We start from the raw sequence: 22,437 nt of genomic DNA on the forward strand, positions 1-22,437 counted from the left end.
TTCCAACAATGTGTGAAAAAAATTAAATAAATACATGCAAACAACAATTACAAGTGCAATAAAAATAACAAGGAAAATACCTGATTTGGTGGCTGAATATGACCTTTCTTAGCCGGTTTCTTCGGATTATCTTTAATAGAGTTAGAGTAGGTCAACCCGTCTCTCCTGCTTTCGTTAGAGGCAACAGTCAGGACAGAGTCCTCAGACGTAGCAGCTGGAGCAGAAGATACTGATTTATCCAAGTTAGCTGCTCCAACTTCTTCTGCAGTAGCTGGTAATCCGTCAGATGTTAATGATTCCTTTTCAGGTTTTAGCAGCTGTATAGAGATCTCTTCAGAAGTTCCCAAGTCTCGTCGAGCCTGAGATGAGCTACCCTCATTCGATGTCATCGATGGTTTTACTGGTCTAACCTTTTCAACAGGAGGCAAGCTAGTTGATAAAGATGAATCAGCCAACTTTTCTCCAAAGGAAATAGTTACTGGCTTGACTGTAACCTGTGTTACGCCTGAGGGAGCAGAAGATGCTACATTGTGACCGTCAGGTGCCAATTCCAAACTTGGTGATTCTGAAGTACCAATTCTAAGATTTACAGATTTCTTAACAGAAAGTGAACCATGGGCTGCTGCTGAGTTCATATAAGAAATGTTTTGATGACTCTGGCCAACAGGAAAAGCAAATCTTGGCCCTTGGCCATTGGGTGCTACTGCTACCTGGCTACTAGACAATGATAAAGTAGTTGGTGGTGGATAAAACATGGAATTGGTATTGTAAGAATTGGAATAAAAGTCAACTGAATGAGAAGGTGCAAAGGATGGAACTGGCTGGGATTGAGGAGGTACATTAGGATAAGACCTTGGACCTGATGACCCACCATCTGAATATGTATCTACTCGTTTATTAAGCCTTACTTCTTCACGTGTCTCGGGGTGTGTAATCTTGACAAGAGTAGTTTTACGAGAAACACCAAACTGCCCTACTTGCTGTTGAGAATACTGAGGGGCATAACTCATTCCCAAGTTTCCCAATTGAGGTGCATGCTGGCCACCCAAAGGTTGTGTGAAAGTCGTACCTTGACCCTGATGAATCATTCCCTGAGGCGGCAATGGATGAGGCTGAAGACCTGGAACAAAAACTGGCTGCTGCACCACCTGAGGGCCATTTCCCATCGGTAATGGAATACGCATGGGCATCTGAACTGAAGTAGTCTGAGATCGAATATGTGGATTAGGCCCACCAAATTGCATGGAAACCTGGGGCTGGTGATGAAATGGCATTATTGAAGCCATAGGCATATTAAGAAGAGCTGGCTTCTGTGTCTGGTTCATAGGGGCTCCAGAAGAGGCTTGTACATCTTTTTTTACCTTGAGCACTGGGTGAGCCTCCCCAATATTTGATTGGTCAGTTGCAACCGAATCCTTTTTTGGTAGCTGCTGCTTAGGAACAGGAGTATGCAAATTTGACACAGGCCTAAAAGCAGGATCGTGGCATGCCTGCAGGTCAAAAATGTTACTTAAATATATAAGAGAACTCCTAAGACTCCAAAACGGTCGTATTCATGTTATTCTTAAGTTTCTACAGGGTATTCTCTCTTACTATTAGAAAGGTAACCCAGGTGATTGAGAAGGCATTTTTTTTAGTATTCTGCAGTGTAACATTCCATCGTTCAGAGACAAACCTGAACTTGCTTCTGCTCATCCAAATTGGGGGGTGCTGAACTAGTTCGAGCTGGAATCTGATACAAATAAGAAAACAAGACCTGCGGTTAGAAACAAGGTTTCAAATTGGCAGAAAGATGGAAAACCATCATGAATAGTAAGCTACCTGCATTCCATTCATGAAACCAGGAGTTATGGACCCAAACTGTAAAGATAATGCTTGGGATGCATTTCCTGGAGTTGATCAATAAAACCAGTTAAAAGCATATAATTAGTAACATCAGCTTAAAGTTAGAACTGCTATCATGATAAACAAATGCTACTCCACAAGGAAATTAAAGATCCCCAAGTTTTCACATAACTGAAGTAGCTTGATCCTACATGCTTAGAACACCAAGCACAATAGTAACATACCCTTTGTGGGAGTTGCAGGGATACTACTGTCAGAACTTAGTGTGGCCGATTGAGAAGCAGGAACCTTTGGAACAGCTCGGATGGTCCTCTGATTAGCATGTGATTCAACGGGCTTGGCAGCACTGCTTGTAACCAGTGTGTTAGATGACCCTATCAGCAAAAATGAACATGAATGTGAATAACATCAAGATATTCGTATTTTATTCAGTTGCGAATCTTAAAGGGGAAACTACCTTAAGAATTTCGAATCATACCTTGCAACTGGGGCTGTACATGTGCGTCATTTTGTACGTTACTGGCGGCAGAAGCATTACTAGACTCGGTAGAATTTACAGCCGGAGAATTCACCCTAGATTTCCCTCCTTGAGCATTGTTAGACTTCTTAAAACTGTCATATCAGGATCAACCAACAAAAAAAGGAATAAAAATCGATCGATCTCAGAGAAAACCCTAATCATAAAAAACCCTAAATAAACCGACACGAAAAAAGAAAAATTAAACCAAACCCTGAAACCATGATGAGGAGCTCTCGTTACCTTCGACTAGAAGCGGAAGATGAAGAAAGAGAAGGTGAAGGAGCAGGCCCGCCGCCGCCGCCTCCCTTGACGTAACCGCCCGAGGAGTTCCGCTGCTGATTAGAGCCGACAGATCGTCCTGATTTTCGGTATTGTTGCTCACTTTTATCCGACCTCGATTGATTGAAGGACATATCCCCCACTCTAGATTCCTCTTATTCCCTATTTTCTTCTTATTGAAATCCCTGCATCAACACAACAAATTCAAAACAAAATCCAAAGAAAAACAATCATGGCATTACATCGAGACGGAAACGAGGATTGGAGAATTAGGGTTCCACCAACAGACCTGTGAACTCAAAAGAGTGTGCAGAGAGAGAAAACAACGGTTCGCCGATACACAGAGCAGCAATAGAAGCAACAAACAAAATTAATAATTAATTCTTTTTTCTACAATTATATAAATAAATACATATAATTTTTCTAAGAGGGAGAAAGTAGAATTTGGTAACAAACTGTCGCGGAGAAGGGTGGTCAAAATGCCGGCGTTTTAGGAAGATTACGACTGGTAAACACCCTTGTAACTGCTATCATCTTCTATAATATCCTATTCGAGTTCTAATACAATTAGGATGTAGACTAAAATATGGTCTCATATACTTCGTATATTTAAAATTATACAATTAGATCCCTTTAAAGAAAGAACAATTTAGTCTGGCTTGCACCGAATCAGTGTATTAATTCAAGAAGATAAAGTATAATTAATAATATAAAATAAATTAAAATTAGGAGGTTTAATTTGATATTTATTCATATATCTTTTAATAATAAAAAAAGGGTAATGTCTGGACAAATAGTGATCTAAGCTACGAATTCAGGTTCCAGACGTGTGTATGACATTAAATTTATTGATTTTTAATAATTGGGACCTAATTGACAAAAATGTACAAGTATTATGGGCTAGATTTGTTATGTTACCATTCAAAATTATATAACATTAACGTATATATGTATTGTATGGATCAATTGCAGTTATTCAATTTTATGATTGACGGACCAGAATAGTCCTTTTCTTAAAGGACCAATTTGTTAAATTTTAATATTAAGAATCTAAAAGTTATTTTCGCTAATACAACATCGATTTGTTAAATGGATCGTTTTAAGGGATTTTAAACATTAAGGACTAGTCTAACTTATAATACAAGTGTGACAGAATAAAATAAGATAAAAATTACAAACGAATAAACTTTGATTCGATTCAAAAAAATTAACTTTTTTTATTTGATTTGATTTTTAAAAAAAAATGGCTCGATTCGTCATAAAAAAATACTCCAAAGTTAAATCAAGTTCTCAAATAACTCAAAAAAAAATTATAATTAATAGATTTATTTTTAAATTTGACTCAAGTTCTTCGACTCTGATATATGTATATCGCATATGAAAAAATATGAAACAATTTAAATTAAAATTAAATAGTATCATAATATTATAAATATTTTTAATTAAATTTAAACATGAACTTGAATAATTCGACTCAAAAATATCAAATAAAATTTAAATTATAAAATAAGACTCGTCAACTCGAATAACTCGATTTTTTTTAACTCGATCGAACTTTTACCTCTAGCTATACCCTGTCATGTACTTCTTACACTTAAAATTGGACAGTTTAGTCCATCTAAAAAAGAATAATTTAGTCTCTATCAGTTACAAAAATGAGTAACTAAAAAGATAATTGATAATGGCGTTTATGTGTTTTTGTCAAGTTTCTAACAACCTCTGTTATAATCTATCTACTTTTCATGAGTCTTTATTTTATTCTAGAATAATACGAGATGATTATAATATAATATATATTTATCGAAAATTTTTAGAATATATGTCATTCATTGTAATTCATCCTTAATTTTATAGAATAAAATTTTACAACTAGTCATTAAACTATATCAAAATTATCTTTTTGAACAATTAAGTTTTAAAAGTTACATAATGAATATTAAATTTTAATTTTATTGCAAAATGGGCACAAAACCATTAAGAAATATTTCATTCAACTCTTCAGTTATAACTTAAATTTAATTTTAATTGAAATAATTTTTATTAGGATCGTTAAATTGAAAATAAAATAGATATAGATAAAATAACTATCATCTTTTAATTTTATATTATATATATTAAATTTGTACCCTATAAATTAAAATTTATTTGATATAATATTATAATATTATGAATGTATGATTTTTAAATTACATTTAAATTTTTTAAACAAAGGTTAAATGCTTAAATAACATCATTAATAAAAAAATAATTTTATCATTTGATAATATAAGTTTTCGGATGTCGAAGATTATAAACTTTTTGTTTTACAAGTTCAACAACAATTAAATAAATAATTAGTTATAAAATATTTTTTCTTTATAAAAAAAATTCATTGTTTGATAACTGAATTTTTTGAAAATATTTTTTTTTAATTTTAAAAATAACTTATTTTCATATATTTAAAAAACTATTTTTTTAGAATTATTACTTAAAAACGTTGAAGAATATTAAAATGAAATTTTAGTTATAATTGAGGGGCTAAATAAGTTATTTTTCATTAATTTGGTATGTTATATGACCTTTAATAACATTTAACGATTGTTATTTATTTTTTAACAAAGTTTAAAGTTTAATATCTATTTTGTAACTTTTAAAAACTCAATGCTAAATAAAATCAATTTAAAAAATTTTGAGATTATTATGAATTTACCTTATTTTATATTAGTGGTGCATTTCAATACATGTCAGTGATTGTTACTCATTGTAAACTCATCCTACATATATATTTATAAATATAACCGTTTAAAATTAATATCTCAAAAAATAATATTATCTTTAATTACTAAGGACGCTCGATGAACTCTCAAAAAATAACCGTTTAATATTTATAAATGTTTGACATGCGCCCACAGCTTAAGATATAGGTTCGAGTCCTTCGAAATCATCCCATTTTCTTGATTTTTCCACCAATAAGATGTGAAACATGGTGTCGTCTTATTGGAGGATTATTAAATCATTTCTAATTAAAATTAGGATCGAAATGATAGAATATGTATGTAATGAGAACCAAATATGTTATTATATAAATTTGCTTAACTGACGCATCGATAATTTGTTTAACATTTAACGATCAATAGCTTGACTGGAATTAAAAATAAAAAATTTAGTGACCTGATTGGAAAAAATTGTTATTAACTTATCAAAATAGAATTGACCAATAGTTTAGTGGTCTCCAAGGTAGATTACCCTTTTTAGTTGTATAGTGTTATCAAACAATAATGATTATTTTGCCCATAAAAGAAAACCGTTGGCATCTATTTAATGTGTTGATTGCAACAAATACTCGGCAAAACGGCCCAAATAATGTGGTTTGGGATCTTTTTTTCCTAGAATAATCCACTTTCCGTATTATTTCTCCAACTAGGGTGTTTTCTACAGTCTTTAGGAAATCTCGGCGTCTTCAGGTTAACCATAAAGACTACGATTTCTCGGCGTCTTAACCAGGAAGACTTTCTCGGCGTCTTCAGGTAATCTTGAGGCAACTCAGAAGACCTGGGGAAATCATGGCGTCTTCATCTTTATTTTCTGAACCAAAGCAGCAAAATATGTTGCATGGCGTGCAAAACAGCGTTGCATGCATGCATGCGTTGGGGATCGGGATGAATAATGGAGCACCGGGAAGCAGCGAAGCTATGCATGTCCAACTGTGGTCCCTTCTCATCAGCTGCCACCCATGCAATGAGAAATATAGAAAGAAATACAGGGTTATAAAACCCCAAAATCAAGCCAATATTTGAAAACCAAAGCAGCAAAAATCGACCTTGATAAATATCAATATTTGAAACCAAAAACCCTAGGGTTTACCCTAATCGGAACCAGATCCCTTCATTCTCTGTATCTTCACTATTTTTCAACGTCTTTTGCTTTTTGTTAATTGAAAAGAGAATCTAGGTGTGTTCTGTAATGGAAGCTTTGTTGGCTGAGACTTTAGTTCTGGCTGGAAAGTATCATGCTTGCCTTCTCATGTTGGTATATTTACTTCTAAAGTTTTCCCTCCACTTTGAAACTTGTGTTGTTTGCTTCATTTACTATGTTATACTTTTTGGGGTTTGTCCAAAAAAAAACATTGCATTTGTTTGTTTTTTAAGGTTATGCTGCTTATAGTGTGTTCTTCCCCAACACATTTACTGAATTTGTTGGTTGACTTGACCCTCTCTTTGTCTCCATTGAGGTTTTTGAGATACAAAAGTGTTAGAATTACTACATTTTCTGTTATGAATTTGCACATTGGTTATTAAGGGCAAGTTTTGTTTACAGCTATTGAAACTGTGTGGACTAACTGTTGGGGTCTTAAGTTTTCCTCCTATTTTTAGAATAGGCGTTTGTGGAAGACTTCAACATGTTTGCACTTTTTCTTTCTCTTTTAATTGATTTCATTACGTTTTATTGCTTCTCAATGACTAAAGCTTTTACTTACATGAAATGGTGGTTTTTTCCATGTCATGCAGGTAAATTTTGCTGTGTTGGGGACCGGGATGAATGATGAGTCATTATTAGACCAATAATGAAGCAAGAAATGTTATAAAATAGGGGAGCTGCAGCGGGAAATGGAGCATTTCAGTCCATGCATGCATGAGTTCTCGGTTGTTATGAATTATATTTGTAGTAGAAAAAAATGGAGCATTTAGTATTTGTAGTATAACATTTTTTATTATAATGACGAAAAATAATACTTATTATAATGATAAAAAATAATGACACTATTAATTATCCATTAATAATTCGGGTAGGTTGATAGTTATTAATTATCCATTAATAACACATGTAGGTTGGTGGTTGGTTTGTTGACGCTATATTTTAATGAATGTGATTAATATCAGTTGTTGAATTAATATGATTAATATCAATATTTGAATGAATGTGATGAATATTAATTCAACTTAAAATTTATTGATTCAAACATATAAAGCATTTACCACTCTTGTCGGTGTCGGAGTGTTGTTGAATAATAATGTTGAGGCACACGTATGTTTCGTTATGGTCATTGCGGTTGTTCAGGAGTTTGTTCATCACAACCAACATGCTCATTCACCGAGGGCATATGATCTGGTGTTGTAAATACATGCCCACACCACTATGCTCTCTCACCTGAGGACAAAAACTCGTATTTGACATCATAGATGTCATATGATCAAAATCATATGTTATTAGAATTAATTCACCGTTCTCAATTAAAATATATTATTCGATCATAATACCAGTGCTCCCAAATGACTAGAAATGTGTCGACCATCTAGCCTCAAAATAACATTTTCTTCTGTCATGCTTCAACAAATCTATAAAAAAAAATTAAATATTTCAATAATTAAATAAAATTTAAACAAAAAATATGTTAAATCAAAATAAATAGTCTAATTAATTTATATTTACAATAAAAAATAAAACATTAAAATTTAAACTAAACTTACCAAACCACTCAAATACGATTTAATCTGTAAAATCAAAATAAATAGTCCAATAATTTATATTACCCAATAAAAAAATATAATTTAAACTAAACTTACCAAACTACTCAAATACAACTTAATATGTATAATCAAATGGGGAAAATGTTACCTCCAACTTCTTACTTTTAGCCTTAAGGCGATCAATTGACTGTCTTAGCTCCTTCACTCAAGTATCAACTTTGGAAATCATGGACTACAAGAACGAATAGTAGGATTATAACATTTGTATGGACTGAAGTGTTCCATTTTCCGGTGTAAATAAAAAGAAACCGTAGGCAAAATATAATAAAGCAATGATTAAAAGAAAAAAAATAAAGAAAACCATTAGAAGAGGTATAGAAGGATTCTAGTATATTATGTTGAATCTAACTAAAAAACAAAATTTGCAGGGCCCACAGGCAGCAATGTCCATCACTGGACATTAAAGAATATGGAATTGTTCAATTGCAGACAACATACAATAGAAGGTATATTATTTTCTAGTAGCAAGAACATATTAAATATCGTACCAAAGCTTAAACTAAACTTACATGGAAAAAAAACACCATTTCATGTAAGTAAAAGCTTCAGTCATTGAGAAGCAATAAAACGTAATGAAATCAATTAAAAGAGAAAGATAAATTGCAAACAAGTTGAAGTCTTCCACAAACACCTATTCTAAAAATAGGAGGAAAACTTAAGACCCCAACAGTTGGTCCACACAGTTTCAATAGCTGTAAACAAAACTTGCCCTTAACAACCAATGTGCAAATTCATAACAGAAAATGTAGTAATTCTAACACTTTTGTATCTCAAAAACCTCAATGGAGACAAAGAGAGGGTCAAGTCAACCAGCAAATTCAGTAAATGTGTTGGGGAAGAACACACTATAAGCAGCATAACCTTAAAAAAACAAACAAATGTAATGTTTTTTTTGGACAAACCCCAAAAAGTATAACATAGTAAATGAAGCAAACAACACAAGTTTCAAAGTGGAGGGAAAACTTTAGAAGTAAATATACCAACATGAGAAGGCAAGCATGATACTTTCCAGCCAGAACTAAAGTCTCAGCCAACAAAGCTTCCATTACAGAACACACCTAGATTCTCTTTTCAATTAACAAAAAGCAAAAGACGTTGAAAAATAGTGAAGATACAGAGAATGAAGGAGAAAGAGAGAGACCTGAGCACAGAGTGGTTTCTGGATATGGATCTGGTTCCGATTTAGGTAAACCCTAGGGTTTTTGGTTTCAAATATTGATATTTATCAAGGTCGATTTTTGCTGCTTTGGTTTTCAAATATTGGCTTGATTTTGGGGTTTTATAACCCTGTATTTCTTTCTATCTTTCTCATTGCATGGGTGGCAGCTGACGAGGAGGGACCACAGCTGGACATGCATAGCTTCGCTGCTTCCCGGTGCTCCATTATTCATCCCGGTCCCCAACACATGCATGCATGCAACGCTGTTTTGCACGCCATGCAGCAGATTTTGCTGCTTTGGTTCAGAAAATAAAGATGAAGACGCCATGATTTCCCGAGGTCTTCTGAGTTGCCTCAAGATTACCTGAAGACGCTGAGAAAGTCTTCCTGGTTAAGACGCCGAGAAATCGTAGTCTTCATGGTTAACCTAAGACGCCGAGATTTCCTAAAGACTGTAGAAAACATCCTAGTTGGGGAAATAATACGGAAAGTGGATTATTCTGAGAAAAAAGATCCCAAACCACATTATTTGGGCAGTTTTGCCACAAATACTCCCTATTTAGCGATTTTGCAATTTCATTTGTAAGAATATGTTTATGGGATTTTTTTATTTTAAATTAAATTAACTCATTTTTTATTCGTATTTTAAGTTTAAATTGAATTTAAATTTATAAAGTTTGAATAATAAAAAATTGATAATTAATATGATATTGTTTTGATCTTTAATTAGTTTAAATCACACCCTCTTCAAACACAGGTAACTTCAATTTATGTATACTAATTTAGTTAATAAAACTATATAAAAAAAGGCTAAAATATGCCCCCAAGTTTTTATATTAGAATTTAGTGACTTTGTTGGTCAAATAATTCAGGTAAAAAGATTTGTAGAAATGTTGGTGTTGAAATTTTAATTTGGGTTTTAAGTCATTTACTACGGTGTATTTGAATTTCGATGTGTGAAATTGACAAGTTTTCTAAAATATAATAAATAATTGAAATTTGTTGTACAACATGATATTTTTACATAATTTTGTCCACTCCACACGAGTTCTATTTTTTTTAGGATAAATTATGAGTTTAGTACCTAAACTATCAGTTTTGGTCTATTTTAGTACCTAAATTTTAAATTGTTTCAAAATCATACATAAAGTTTAGTTTTTGTTTCATTTTAGTACCCCTGTTCAAAATTTAATGTAATTTTTTTTTAAAGTTTAGGTACTAAAACGGGTCAAAACTGATAGTTTAGATACTAAACACGTTGAATTTTTAACGGTGGGTACTAAAATGAAACAAAAACTAAATGTTAGGTATGATTTTAAAAGAATTGAAAGTTTATGTACTAAAATGGGCCAAAAATGATAGTTTAGATACTAAATGTGTAGTTTACCCTTAGATCTCAAATTAATTAGCACTTTGTTGAGTTAATCGATTGACGGAATTGGCCAAGAGGGTGGTGAATTGGCAATAAAAATTTTGGTGGAAGCTTTTGCAGAAAATTGAAAGAAATTGCACAGAGATTTAAAGTGGTTCGACTTTTTCAACCAAAGTCTACGTCCACTACCTTAGCTATCCACACTAAGGATTTTCCACAAATTCACTAATTTGTCTTTCTTTTGAGGACAAAGAGTAACCTTACAAACCCTCAAGAATTATACCCCAAATTCTTGAGAACACTCTCTCCCAAAGAGAACAATACAAATTTGCAAACTTACAAGGAAATCCTCACAAGGTAGATTGTTTGCACAATTCTAGAACAAAGAAAATAACACTCAAGAATGAATACAATTGAGCACAATAAGTGTTCTTGAAAGCAAAATGAATATTGAATGAAAAATAGGCTTGAAATGCTCAAACTTGAGGTTTGATGCTTTCTCTTTGATTCTCTCTTGATTCTAATTGCTTGATGTTTCTTTTTGTTGATCAATGGCTTCTAAGCTTGCTTAAATACACCTTGAATCACTTCTGAACGTTGGGGATCATTAATGAAGATAATATAGCCGTTTTAGTGTGAAATCAAATAATAAAACAGTTTGGAGCGTGGGGGGAATCGGTACCCCCTATGGGGAATCCGTTCCCTAAGTGTAAAATTCAAATATTTCGACCGTTACACAGGGTGGAATCGGTACCCCCTTGGGGGGGAATCGGTTCCCATTGAGCAATCTGGAATTTTTGGCTTTGAAATGGTTCGAAATTCTTTGTAAAATTATTTTGAAATTGTTTTAAGATTAAAACTTAATTTTACACTTGAGTAAGGATTAAAAATGATTTTTGAAAGATTTAGAGTAATGTTTTGATATTCGAGTAATTATATCGAATATACTTATAAAACCTTATTGCACAATCTTAAAATTCATTTAACTTAATTTGTTATATCGAAATATCAAAATGTTTTCAACAATCTCCCCCTTTTTGATATAACAAAACATTTTAGTAATTTTAAGATTTTGAAATCAAAAACCGACGTTTTTTAAAATTACTCCCCTTACTTTAACACTTACTCCTCTTTAAAACTTTAACACTTCTCCCCCTTTTTATTAAATCAAAAAGATATTTGTAAAGAATTTTAAACAATGTTTTGAAATCATTTAGCCAATTGATTATATAGTTTAAGCTGCTAAGATCACAATCAAGAGAAACGTTAGCCATTAGTTTCATAATCAATATTCATATTTAATGTGACATGGCAAAATTGGTCATATTGCTAAAATGATGTAAATGATGCAATAATGAATAAATTTAACCACACCAAATATATAAGTTCTCACCATCCATAAATCCAAACAAATTCAAAATCAATCAATCCACAAATTCAAACATTCCAAAATAATCAAAATGTTAAAACAATAATCTTTTAGTTCAAAGTTTTTTAAAGCTAAGCACAGAATCAAACATCCGGATCGGGAGGAGGAAAACGAGCTCGCATAGCGGCCATTTCGTGAGTGAGTTCATTAATACGTGCGTTGGTTGCTTCATTGTTTGCACGCATCTCCCATAGAATTTCTAATTGTTGAGCTCCCATTGTGGATAAATGGGACTCTATAGAAGTAAAGCGTGAATCCATGGTAGCATATCGGAAATCGAATATCTCCATAAAGGATTGAAAATATGGAGGCATTTGATGCGTTTGTTGTGCTTGCTCCTCGGGCTGCTCCTCGGGCTGCTCAGGCTCATCTTCGGCTTCATCGATGTCTCACATTAATTGTTCAAGTTCGGGATCGTCGTCAGCTTCTGGTTGTGCTCGTGAAGAACTAGCTCCCGGAGTATTTTCAGAAGATCGAACCCATTCACCGGTTTCCTTATCCTTTATCCATCCCGCTCTCGTTAAGGAAAGAAGATTAATTTGTTTCTTTAGAGGAAATGAGGCATCTAGACCAACTCTAAGCCCGGCTTTAGAAAATAGGTTACTCAAAATGCAACCGTAAACTAGAGATGAACAGAGTTTCTTGTTAGGAACAAGATTTACGGTTTTAACAATTTCAGCAAAAATGATCTGAGGTAGGTTTATTTTAATACTATTTTCGAAACAATGTAACCACCAAAGATCCAAGGCTCTAAGAGTAGAATAACGACCTCCGGATGGTCGAAACCACCAAGAAATTATTAGATGAAGAAAACGTTCATGAAGGTCTAAGACACTTACACTATCCCTTCTTTTATAACGAGTTCCTAAGATTTGTTTTTCATTTGAAATACCATCATTATCTAATCTTAATGCATTGGCTATGTAAGCTGAGTCAATATATAAGAATTTTCCTAGGAGGTAGGAACGGATTCCTATGGTTTCAGTTCAGTTTTTAACACAAACGGCATTAGAATAGAAAATATGAACAAGTTGATGGTAGACAATGGGTTCAAGTTCAAAGAGTTTGTCAAATTTCAACTCTTGTAAAAGAGGAAGATATTTAAAATTAATATCTAACATAGCTTGACGAGAAGGAATACGTTATTCTCTAATTTTGTAAGATTCGAAATATTGATAATACCAAAAACGATGATTTATAGGACCAGGATGATTGAAGCACGAGTTTTGAATAGACAAATTAGGATCAATGGGATTAGGATTAGGAATTGGATTTTCAGGAATAGGAGGAGGATTTGGAGGTGGATTTGGTTGACGGTGTGAGCGACTAGATGATGACCTAGCACGTTTAGGATTGGACATGGTTTAGGAAATCGGAATAGAATGGATAACCTGCAATTTAGAAAACAAATGTATGCAATTCAATCAATCCCGAAACTCAATTGAGTCCTCAATATTTCAAGGTTCTCTAAATCAATCCTAATGGGCAAAGTTTTTTGAAAACTTTTGAAAAATACGATTTTGAGAAACAATATATGTATAGTTTTTATAACAACAACATAATTCAATCAAAACACAATAATTTGAAAAACATTTTTTTTTATTTCGAAAATTTCAAAATTTTTGAAAAATTCTTGTGTTTTTGATGAAATTAGTTGTAATACCTAGTTTCTAATCACTAAACAATCAATGCCGATCTAAAGTTCAACCTAGAACTAATTAAAACTAGTTTTATGTTCATAAATTGATGAAATAGAGAGTTTAGAAAATTTTACCTTGAAGGATGAGATTGAGTGGATTTTGATGTTGTTTGCACGATTTTAATGATGATAGCAAGTTTAGAAGATGATATTTGAAGTGAATTCTGATTAAAACCGATGATTTGAGGCAAAAATGGAGATTTCAGAGTTTAGAGAGGAGAAACGGTGAAAGGAAGAAGAAAAAGAGGGTTTGAGCAAAAACGTGAGGTTCTACCCGATAAATCCAGAACCCCAGGGGGTATCGATTCCCCTTCAAAGGGGGAATCGGTTCCCCTTCAAAGGGGGAATCGGTTCCCCTTCAAAGGAGGAATCGGTTCCCTCATGGGGGTATCGATTCCCTCTGCACCAAAATGCTAAAATCCGATTTTAAACACATAAAATGCTAAATTAATTTTCTCTAGTAGTATTGACAACTCATATATTGAAAATTAATCATGTTCAAACAATCAAATTATTCTTTAAACGATATTTGAACATAAAGTTAATTTTTTTTTATCAAGAATCATAAACTCCCCCTAACTAATAGCAATGAATGCAATTAAAAATTAGCATTTTTCATTTAGTCTTAAAAGTGCTAAAATTATTTTAAACACTAAGTGAAGATAGGTTGGTTAAACCTAATTCTCTCCTAAGTGTCCAAAATCTTTCCATGTCTAAAGGTTTTGTAAATATATCCGCTAATTGGTGCAAAGTATCAACAAATTCTAGAACTACATATTCCTTAGTGACATGGTCTCTAATGAAGTGATGTCTTATTTCAATGTGCTTAGTTCTAGAGTGTTGGATGGGATTTTTAGTAAGACAAATAGCACTAGTATTGTCACACTTGATAGGAATGGTACCAACTTCAATTCCATAATAAAAAAGTTGTTGTTTCATTCATAAAACTTGTGCACAACAACTTCCAGCTGAAATGTATTCGACTTCAGTGGTAGATAATGCAACACAATTTTATTTCTTTAAAAACCAAGGAATTGGCAAGTACCAGAGGTGCTTTTCCTATCTAATTTGCATCCTCTATAATCCGCATCAGAAAAAGCATGCAAGCTAAAGCTAGAGTCTCTAGGATACCAAAGTCCTAAACTAGGAGTGTCCTTAAGGTATCTAAAGATTCTCTTAACAGCTAGTAAATGTGATTCCTTAGGGCATGATTGAAATCTAGCACATAAGCAAACACTAAACATAATGTTCGGTCTACTTGCAGTTAGATAAAGTAGAGATCCAATCATTGACCTATATAATTTAACATCTACACATTTACCTCCTTCATCTAAGTCAAGCTTTGTTGAAGAGCTCATTGGAGTGTCATAAGGTTTGCCATTTTCCAGTCCAAACTTCTTGAGCATATCTTTGACGTACTTAGCTTGATTGATGAAGATGCCATCTTTTCTTTGCTTGATTTGGAGTCCCAAGAAAAATGAGAGCTCCCCCATCATGCTCATTTCGAATTCACTTTGCATTAGCTTGGAAAATTCTTGGCAAAGAACATCATTAGTAGAACCAAATATTATATCATCAACATAAATTTGAACTACTAATAAATCTTTACCTTTATGCTTTAAAAACAATGTAGTGTCAACCTTCCCTTTTGAAAAACCTTTTTCAATTAAAAAATTTGACAATCTTTCATACCAAGCTCTTGGAGCTTGTTTTAAACCATAAAGTGCTTTTGTCAATTTAAGAACAGATCCAGAAATTTTGAATCTTCAAAACCTAGAGGTTGTTCCACATACACTTCTTCTTTTATAAAACCATTTAAAAATGCACTTTTAACATCCATTTGATATAATTTAAATTCATGAAAACATGAAAATGCTAGTAACATTCTAATTGCTTCCATCCTAGCTATGGGAGCGTATGTTTCATCATAGTCTATGCCCTCTTCTTGAGTATACCCTTGAGCAACAAGTCTAGCCTTGTTTCTCACTATATTGCTGTAACACCCCAACCCGTACCCGACCCGAATACGAGTCCGAGGTGTCACATTGACTTTTAAAACCTTGACACTTAAAGAAAATTCCCGGGAAATTTAAAACTTTATTTAAAACAAAATATTTTAATTTACATAGAAGAGACTACAAAATACAAACTCGATCAGAGTGCTCATAATTAACGACTTATTACATGCCAACACTCTATACACAACAAAATACATACTTTGTCGATTACTTCTGATCTGATCTTCTAGTAAAAATACTATCCTTACCACTTCTATTCTTGCTCTTCACGTTTCTTGGTACCTACGTGTAAATCACTTACACGCTAAGTCATAGACTTAGTGAGGCAATAAATAAACATGTAACAATAATTTCATGAATATACATTCTTACCATTTAATCATGATATTTCAATATGCATGGATATATATTTCCTATGACATATATAACCAAGTCATGCACACATTAAACTTACCTTTATGCATCACTTTCATTTTAATTTATATTTCAATTGTCGTTGTTGTTGCCCATGTATATTATTGAGAATAGAGGTATGTGAGTATATTGAGGTTATGCACCAATGCTGTCACCACAGCTCGTATAAATTCCCTCATGGGGCACCGAACATTTGTTCAGTATTCGTCCCGAAGGACTGCTATATATGTCCCGTAGGACTACTGCGTCCCGAAGGACTACAATACCCTCGACTCTTGGCATGCCAACTATACCTATAGCTCTCGTATCATATACTATGGGCGTTTACGATGAATACTTTTTCTCATCACTTATTCTTTCTTTTCTGTCACATACCACATGTATGTGTAACCATGTATTTCATATCATATCACATGTATCATGTATTGCATATTCATATATCATTTCATATATTCACATAACTTATCTCATTTCACATTGATCGTGTCTCATAGCATATATCACATATGCATATAATCATGTATATCATATCATATATCTTATGTTTCATGCTCTTATGTCTATGCATATCATATAACATATATAATAACCTATACCCATTTCATGTATTCATGCATATATAAGAATCACAAATCAATTAACATTTTAAGAGTCACTTTTTACCATAGTAACTCCATCACTAGCTCATCGCAAGCCAATGTTCAATAATATAAGTACAATTAAAATTGCACTCACCTTAGCCTTGCTTTGATTCGATTATAATCCTTTGATTATTCCGGAACTTGTTTAGGCTCAATATCTACATAAAATATAACATTTCAAAACAACTATCAGAAGCCTAAACCTTAAACTTGATGTTAACAACTTAAGCCAGATTATTGAACCCAATTTCATTTTTCCTTTAGGGGAGAATCGATACCCCCCCTGGACATACTGGAAATTTTCTCGTTCTAGAAGGGGAATCGATTCCCTTCATAGGGTATCGGTTCCCTATGCCCAGAAATTGTATTTTAAGCCCGAAAACCATCAATTTTCACTTAATTCTTCTATTTTAAACCCCTATCATGTCATTAAACTCAACTACCATTACTTAAACCAACTTATATTCATGAAAATCATCTATAACTTCAAAATCCTATTCTTCATATGAAATTCAAGAATCATACTCAAATTTCAATATGTTCTAAATACAATTCTAACACTTCATATTCCTTAATTAGCATGATGACAAGTCAAATTTAACTTCAAATTCAACTTATCAACTCTATTTCAAGATTTCATATAAAAACTCGTTTTCTTAAATCTCTTATAACTTCTTCATCTTTTGATTATAAGACAACTTAAGCTTTCCTTAAGCTTAGTTATCATCTAATGATCAAAACCTAACCTTTAATTTAACAAATAACCAACAAATCAGAAAACCCTTACCTTTGCTATGGCTTTCTCTCGTATGGAAGAAAAAGAGGAGAAGAAGATATATTTTTCTTACCCCTTTCCCCCCATATATATCCTCCATATAACACAAATTAATCATTTAATGGTTAAATGACCATTTTGCCCTTTAATTCTTTGGATAATTACTAAAAACTTTCAGGAAATATTTCCGAACAAATCATCGGACTATACAAATATCCCACTTAAATCACCAAACTCTGAAGTTTTATGATTTAGTCACTAACCCGTATTTTGGGATGTTACAAATCTCTCCCCCTAAAAAAAATTCGTCCTCGAATTTTCATTGTACAAAGAGATAGGGATATTGAATCTTCATGTCTTCTTCACGTTCCCACGTCGCTTCTTCCATCTTGTGATTTCTCCACAGCACTTTGACTAATGGAATAGTCTTGTTCCTTAATTGCTTGACTTCGTGAGCCAATATTTGAACAGGTTCTTCCTCATAAGTCAAATCTGATTGAACCTTGATCTCTTCGGTAGTCACTATATGAGATGGATCAGATCGATATTTCCTAAGCATGGAGACATGAAAGACGTTGTGAATTTTCTCCATTTCAGGTAGCAAAGCTAATTGATATGCCACTGGTCCTACTCTCTTAACGATTTCATATGGTCCAATAAACCGAGGACTCAATTTTCCTTTACGTCCAAATCTCAATACTTTCTTCCACGGAGACACTTTCAAGAACACTTTATCTCCGATTTTAAACTCAATTTCTTTCCTTTTTAAATTAGCATATGATTTCTGTCTATCAGCTGCAGCTTTCAGATTATTCTGAATTACTTGGACTTTCTCTTCCATTTCCTGAATCAACTCAGGACCAATAACTTCTCTATCCTTAAGTTCATACCAATACAAGGGTGTACGACATCTTCTCCCATATAAAGCTTCATAGGGAGCCATTTTGATGCTTGACTGATAACTATTGTTGTATGCAAATTCAGCAAGTGGCAAATATTTTTCCCACGATCCTTTAAATTCAATAACACAAGCTCTTAACATATCCTCCAGAATTTGGATAGTTCGCTCAGACTGACCATCTATCTGAGGATGAAACGCTGTGCTAAAATTCAGTCTTGTTCCCAATGATCCATGTAAAGACTTCCAAAATCGTGACGTGAATCTAGGATCCCGATCAGAAACTATGGAAACAGGTACACCATGTAACCGTATAATCTCTCTGATATACAACTCAGCATATTTATCCATAGAGAAATCAGTTCGTACCGGAATAAAATGAGCTGACTTAGTCAACCTGTCTATAATCACCCATATTGAATCTCTTTTGTTCGGAGTTAAAGGCAACCCCGTCACAAAATCCATTGTTACATTCTCCCATTTCCATTGAGGAATTGAAATTGATTGTAACAGTCCCGACGGAACCTGATGCTCAGCTTTAACTTGCTGACAAATCAAACATTTTGATACAAATTCCGTAATGTCTTTCTTCATTCCCGGCCACCAATATCGACTCTTGAGATCCATATACATTTTGTTTCCTCCTGGATGCATCGTTAATGGACTACAGTGAGCTTCCATTAATAAATCATTCTTTAATTCATTAACATCTGGAATCACTAGCCTCCCTTGATAATATAGGTTCCCATTAGTTTTCATCTCATAATCTGTATATTCTCCATTCTTTATTTGCTGCAACTTATTTAAACACTTTTCATCTTTGGCTTGCAATTCTTTAATTCGATCTAACCATGATGGTTTGATAGTTAATTCCGCACAAATTGCACCATCTCCGCCTAATGATAGTTTAGCATTCATAGTTCGTAAGGCTGCAAACGTCTTTCGACTTAAGGCATCCGCTACCACGTTTACTTTTCCTGGATGAAAATCAATCACAACATCATAATCCTTGAGAAATTCTACCCATCTTCTCTGTCTTAAGTTCAACTCTTTCTGGGTCATCAAGTACTTTAAACTCTTGTGATCTGTATACAAGTAGCATTTTTCACCATACAAGTAGTGACGCCAGATCTTAAGAGCAAACACTACTGCAGCCATCTCCAGATCGTGTGTCGGATAATTCTTCTCATGCGGCTTTAATTGTCATGAAGCATAGGCCACCACCTTGCCTTCTTGCATTAACACACATCCCAAGCCATTATGAGACGCATCACTATACACTACAAAATCCCTGCCAGACTCAGGTTGAACTAATAATGGAGCTTCTGTCAAAATCTTCTTTAACTTTTCAAAACTCTCTTGGCATTCTTGAGTCCAAGTAAATTTTACTTTCTTTCTCAACAGCTTAGTTAGGGGTAATGCTGTTATTGAAAAGTTTTTAACAAACCTTCGATAATAACCAGCTAATCCCAGAAAACTTCAGACTTCTGACACATTCCTTGGAACTTCCCACTCCAGAATAGCTTTAATCTTTTGAGGATCCACTCGAACTTCTTCTGCAGAAATTACATGTCCAAGAAATGTCACTTCATTCAACCAGAATTCACATTAGAGAATTTAGCATAAAGCTTTTTATCTCGTAAATTCTGTAAGACAGTCCTCAAATGAGAACTATGCTCTTCCTCTGACTTTGAATATATTAAAATATCATCAATGAAAACCACTACGAACTGATCCAAATAGGATTGAAAAATTCTGTTCATTAAATCCATGAAAGCAGCTGGTGCATTCGTAACTCCAAACGGCATTACAATAAACTCATAGTGACCATATCTTGTTCTAAACGCCGTCTTTGGAACATCTTTCTCTTGAATCTTTAATTGATGATAACCTGAACATAGATCGATTTTTGAGAACACTGAAGCTCCCTTTAATTGATCAAATAAGTCATCAATTCGAGGAAGTGGATATTTATTCTTGATAGTCACTTTATTGAGTTGCATGTAGTCAATGCAGAGACGCATCGAACCGTCCTTCTTCTTAACAAACAAAACTGGAGCTCCCCAAGGTGATACACTTGGTCTAATAAAACCTTTGTCCAGCAATTCTTGTAATTGAATCTTTAACTCTTGCAACTCTTTTGGAGCCATTCTGTATGGCGCCATTGCAATGGGCGCTGTTCCCAGCATTATCTCAATCTGAAATTCTACCTCTCTTTCCGGAGGTAAACCTGGCAATTCTGCAATGAATATATCAGAGAACTCTCTAACGATAGGAATTTCTTCCATCTCTTTGTCTTTGGCTCTTACATCCAACACACTATAAATGAACCCTTGACATCCTTGTAACAGTAACTTCTTTGCCGTCATCACTGAGATCACATTCGCCAATGGATTCCACCCTTCACTAAACACCACGATTTCTACCTCTTTTGGACTTCTCAACGTTACTCTTTTCAGTCTACAATCGACATTAGCATAATAACGATATAACCAATCCATTCCCAGTATCACTTCAAATTCTTCAAAATGTAATTTCATCAAATTAGCAGGGAATTCAATTCCCTGAATTCGTATGGGACACCCTCGACTCACCATATTTACCCGAGCACTGTGTCCTAATGGATTCGTCACTGTCATTTCATTACTAGTAGCTTCTAACGGAATGTTCAATTCTCTCACTAACTTACTAGTAATGTATGAATATGTAGACCCCGGATCGATCAATACCATAACATGTTTATCAAACAGCAGAAAGGTACCTGTTATAATTTCCGGATCATCCCGATCTTCATTGGTCCTGAGATTATACACTCGAGCAGTGGAACGTATCTCTTGTTGAGCAGATGACTCTGACTGATTTCTTCCTCTACCTCTACCTCTTCCCCTTTGGCCTGAAGAAATAGACCTCTCTGGCTGTGCAGATTCATCGACTACTCTAGGACAATCCCGAACAAAATGTCCGGTCTCCCCACATCTAAAGAAAGCTCCAGAAATCCTTCTACATATCCCAGAATGATTTTTTCCACAATGTGGGCATTGTCTGTCTTGACTCTGGTTAAATCTCCCAGTTCTAGATCCTGCTGACTGAGTTTGTCTTCCTCTCATCGGATTTAATCCTCTAGCTGAGGATACCACTAACTCCGATCTAGCTTGAGGTCGAGAACCAGCATCTCTACCTCTTTTTGACGGTGTGGAACTCGAAGAAACACCCGTTCTCTTGACAGTTTGAGTCCTTGAATTTTCAAATCTCTCATTCTGAGCTCTTTCCAAAGCTTTGGCACGATTGACTACCTCTTGAAATGAGGATAGATTCAATACAATCAACATCTCCTTCAACCAAGGACGTAACCCCTCTACGAACCACTCACAAGCATCCTTCTCAGTAGGAACAAGCTCGGCAGCAAAGCGGCTCAACTTATTGAATTCACACTCGTACTCATATACAGTGCGATTCCATTATTTCAGATTCATGAACTCTTGCTTCATTTGTCGAACAAATTGATCTCCGATGTACTTATGTTTGAATTCTTCTAAAAATAAAGACCAAGTTACTTGATCATCAGACATTCTCAATGTAACGTTGGTCCACCAAATTCTCGCTTGCCCTCGAAGCAAGGAGACGACTCCATCCAACTTGTCAGCATCGAAACAATGAAGTCCCTCAAGCATGATTTTCACATCATTAAGCCAAAGGTTCACAGTAATAGGACCTTCATCAGCTTCCCCTTTAAACTCTGAAGCTCCTAAACCCTTCAACTCTTTTGCAACATTCATTTTTGTAGTTGAAGTAACAGGAGGTTGAAAACGCGTCAATACCGCGTCTAAAGTTTTAAAGAATACATCTTGATCATTCACAGGCACTCCAGAAGGTGTCTGTTC

The 22,437-nt window shown here is 34.0% G+C and overlaps 1 protein-coding gene across 4 annotated transcripts in view; it reads right to left on the minus strand.

The window, feature by feature from the left end:
- LOC120129577 (eukaryotic translation initiation factor 4G-like) overlaps positions 1-22,437 on the minus strand; it is a 64,519-nt gene that overhangs the window by 4,202 nt on the left and 37,880 nt on the right. For 2 of the 4 annotated variants that reach the window (XM_039147044.1, XM_039147041.1), the window contains exons 1-7: positions 2,934-3,155; positions 2,606-2,829; positions 2,324-2,457; positions 2,070-2,219; positions 1,822-1,889; positions 1,676-1,732; positions 81-1,490 (exon numbers count right to left, since the gene is read on the minus strand). The exons of 1 other annotated variant lie outside the window; for it this stretch is intronic. In XM_039147044.1, coding sequence (XP_039002975.1) covers positions 81-1,490; positions 1,676-1,732; positions 1,822-1,889; positions 2,070-2,219; positions 2,324-2,457; positions 2,606-2,778 — 1,992 coding nt within the window. In that variant the 5' untranslated portion in view covers positions 2,779-2,829; positions 2,934-3,155. Of the gene's footprint in view, positions 1-80; positions 1,491-1,675; positions 1,733-1,821; positions 1,890-2,069; positions 2,220-2,323; positions 2,458-2,605; positions 2,830-2,933; positions 3,169-22,437 lie in introns of those variants that run through there. One more of the 4 variants, XM_039147042.1, reaches the window with a different exon arrangement.

The sequence above is a fragment of the Hibiscus syriacus genome, unplaced genomic scaffold, assembly GCF_006381635.1.
Source record: "Hibiscus syriacus cultivar Baekdansim isolate YM2019G1 unplaced genomic scaffold, ASM638163v2 tig00110503_pilon, whole genome shotgun sequence".
Classification (NCBI taxonomy): Eukaryota; Viridiplantae; Streptophyta; class Magnoliopsida; order Malvales; family Malvaceae; genus Hibiscus; species Hibiscus syriacus.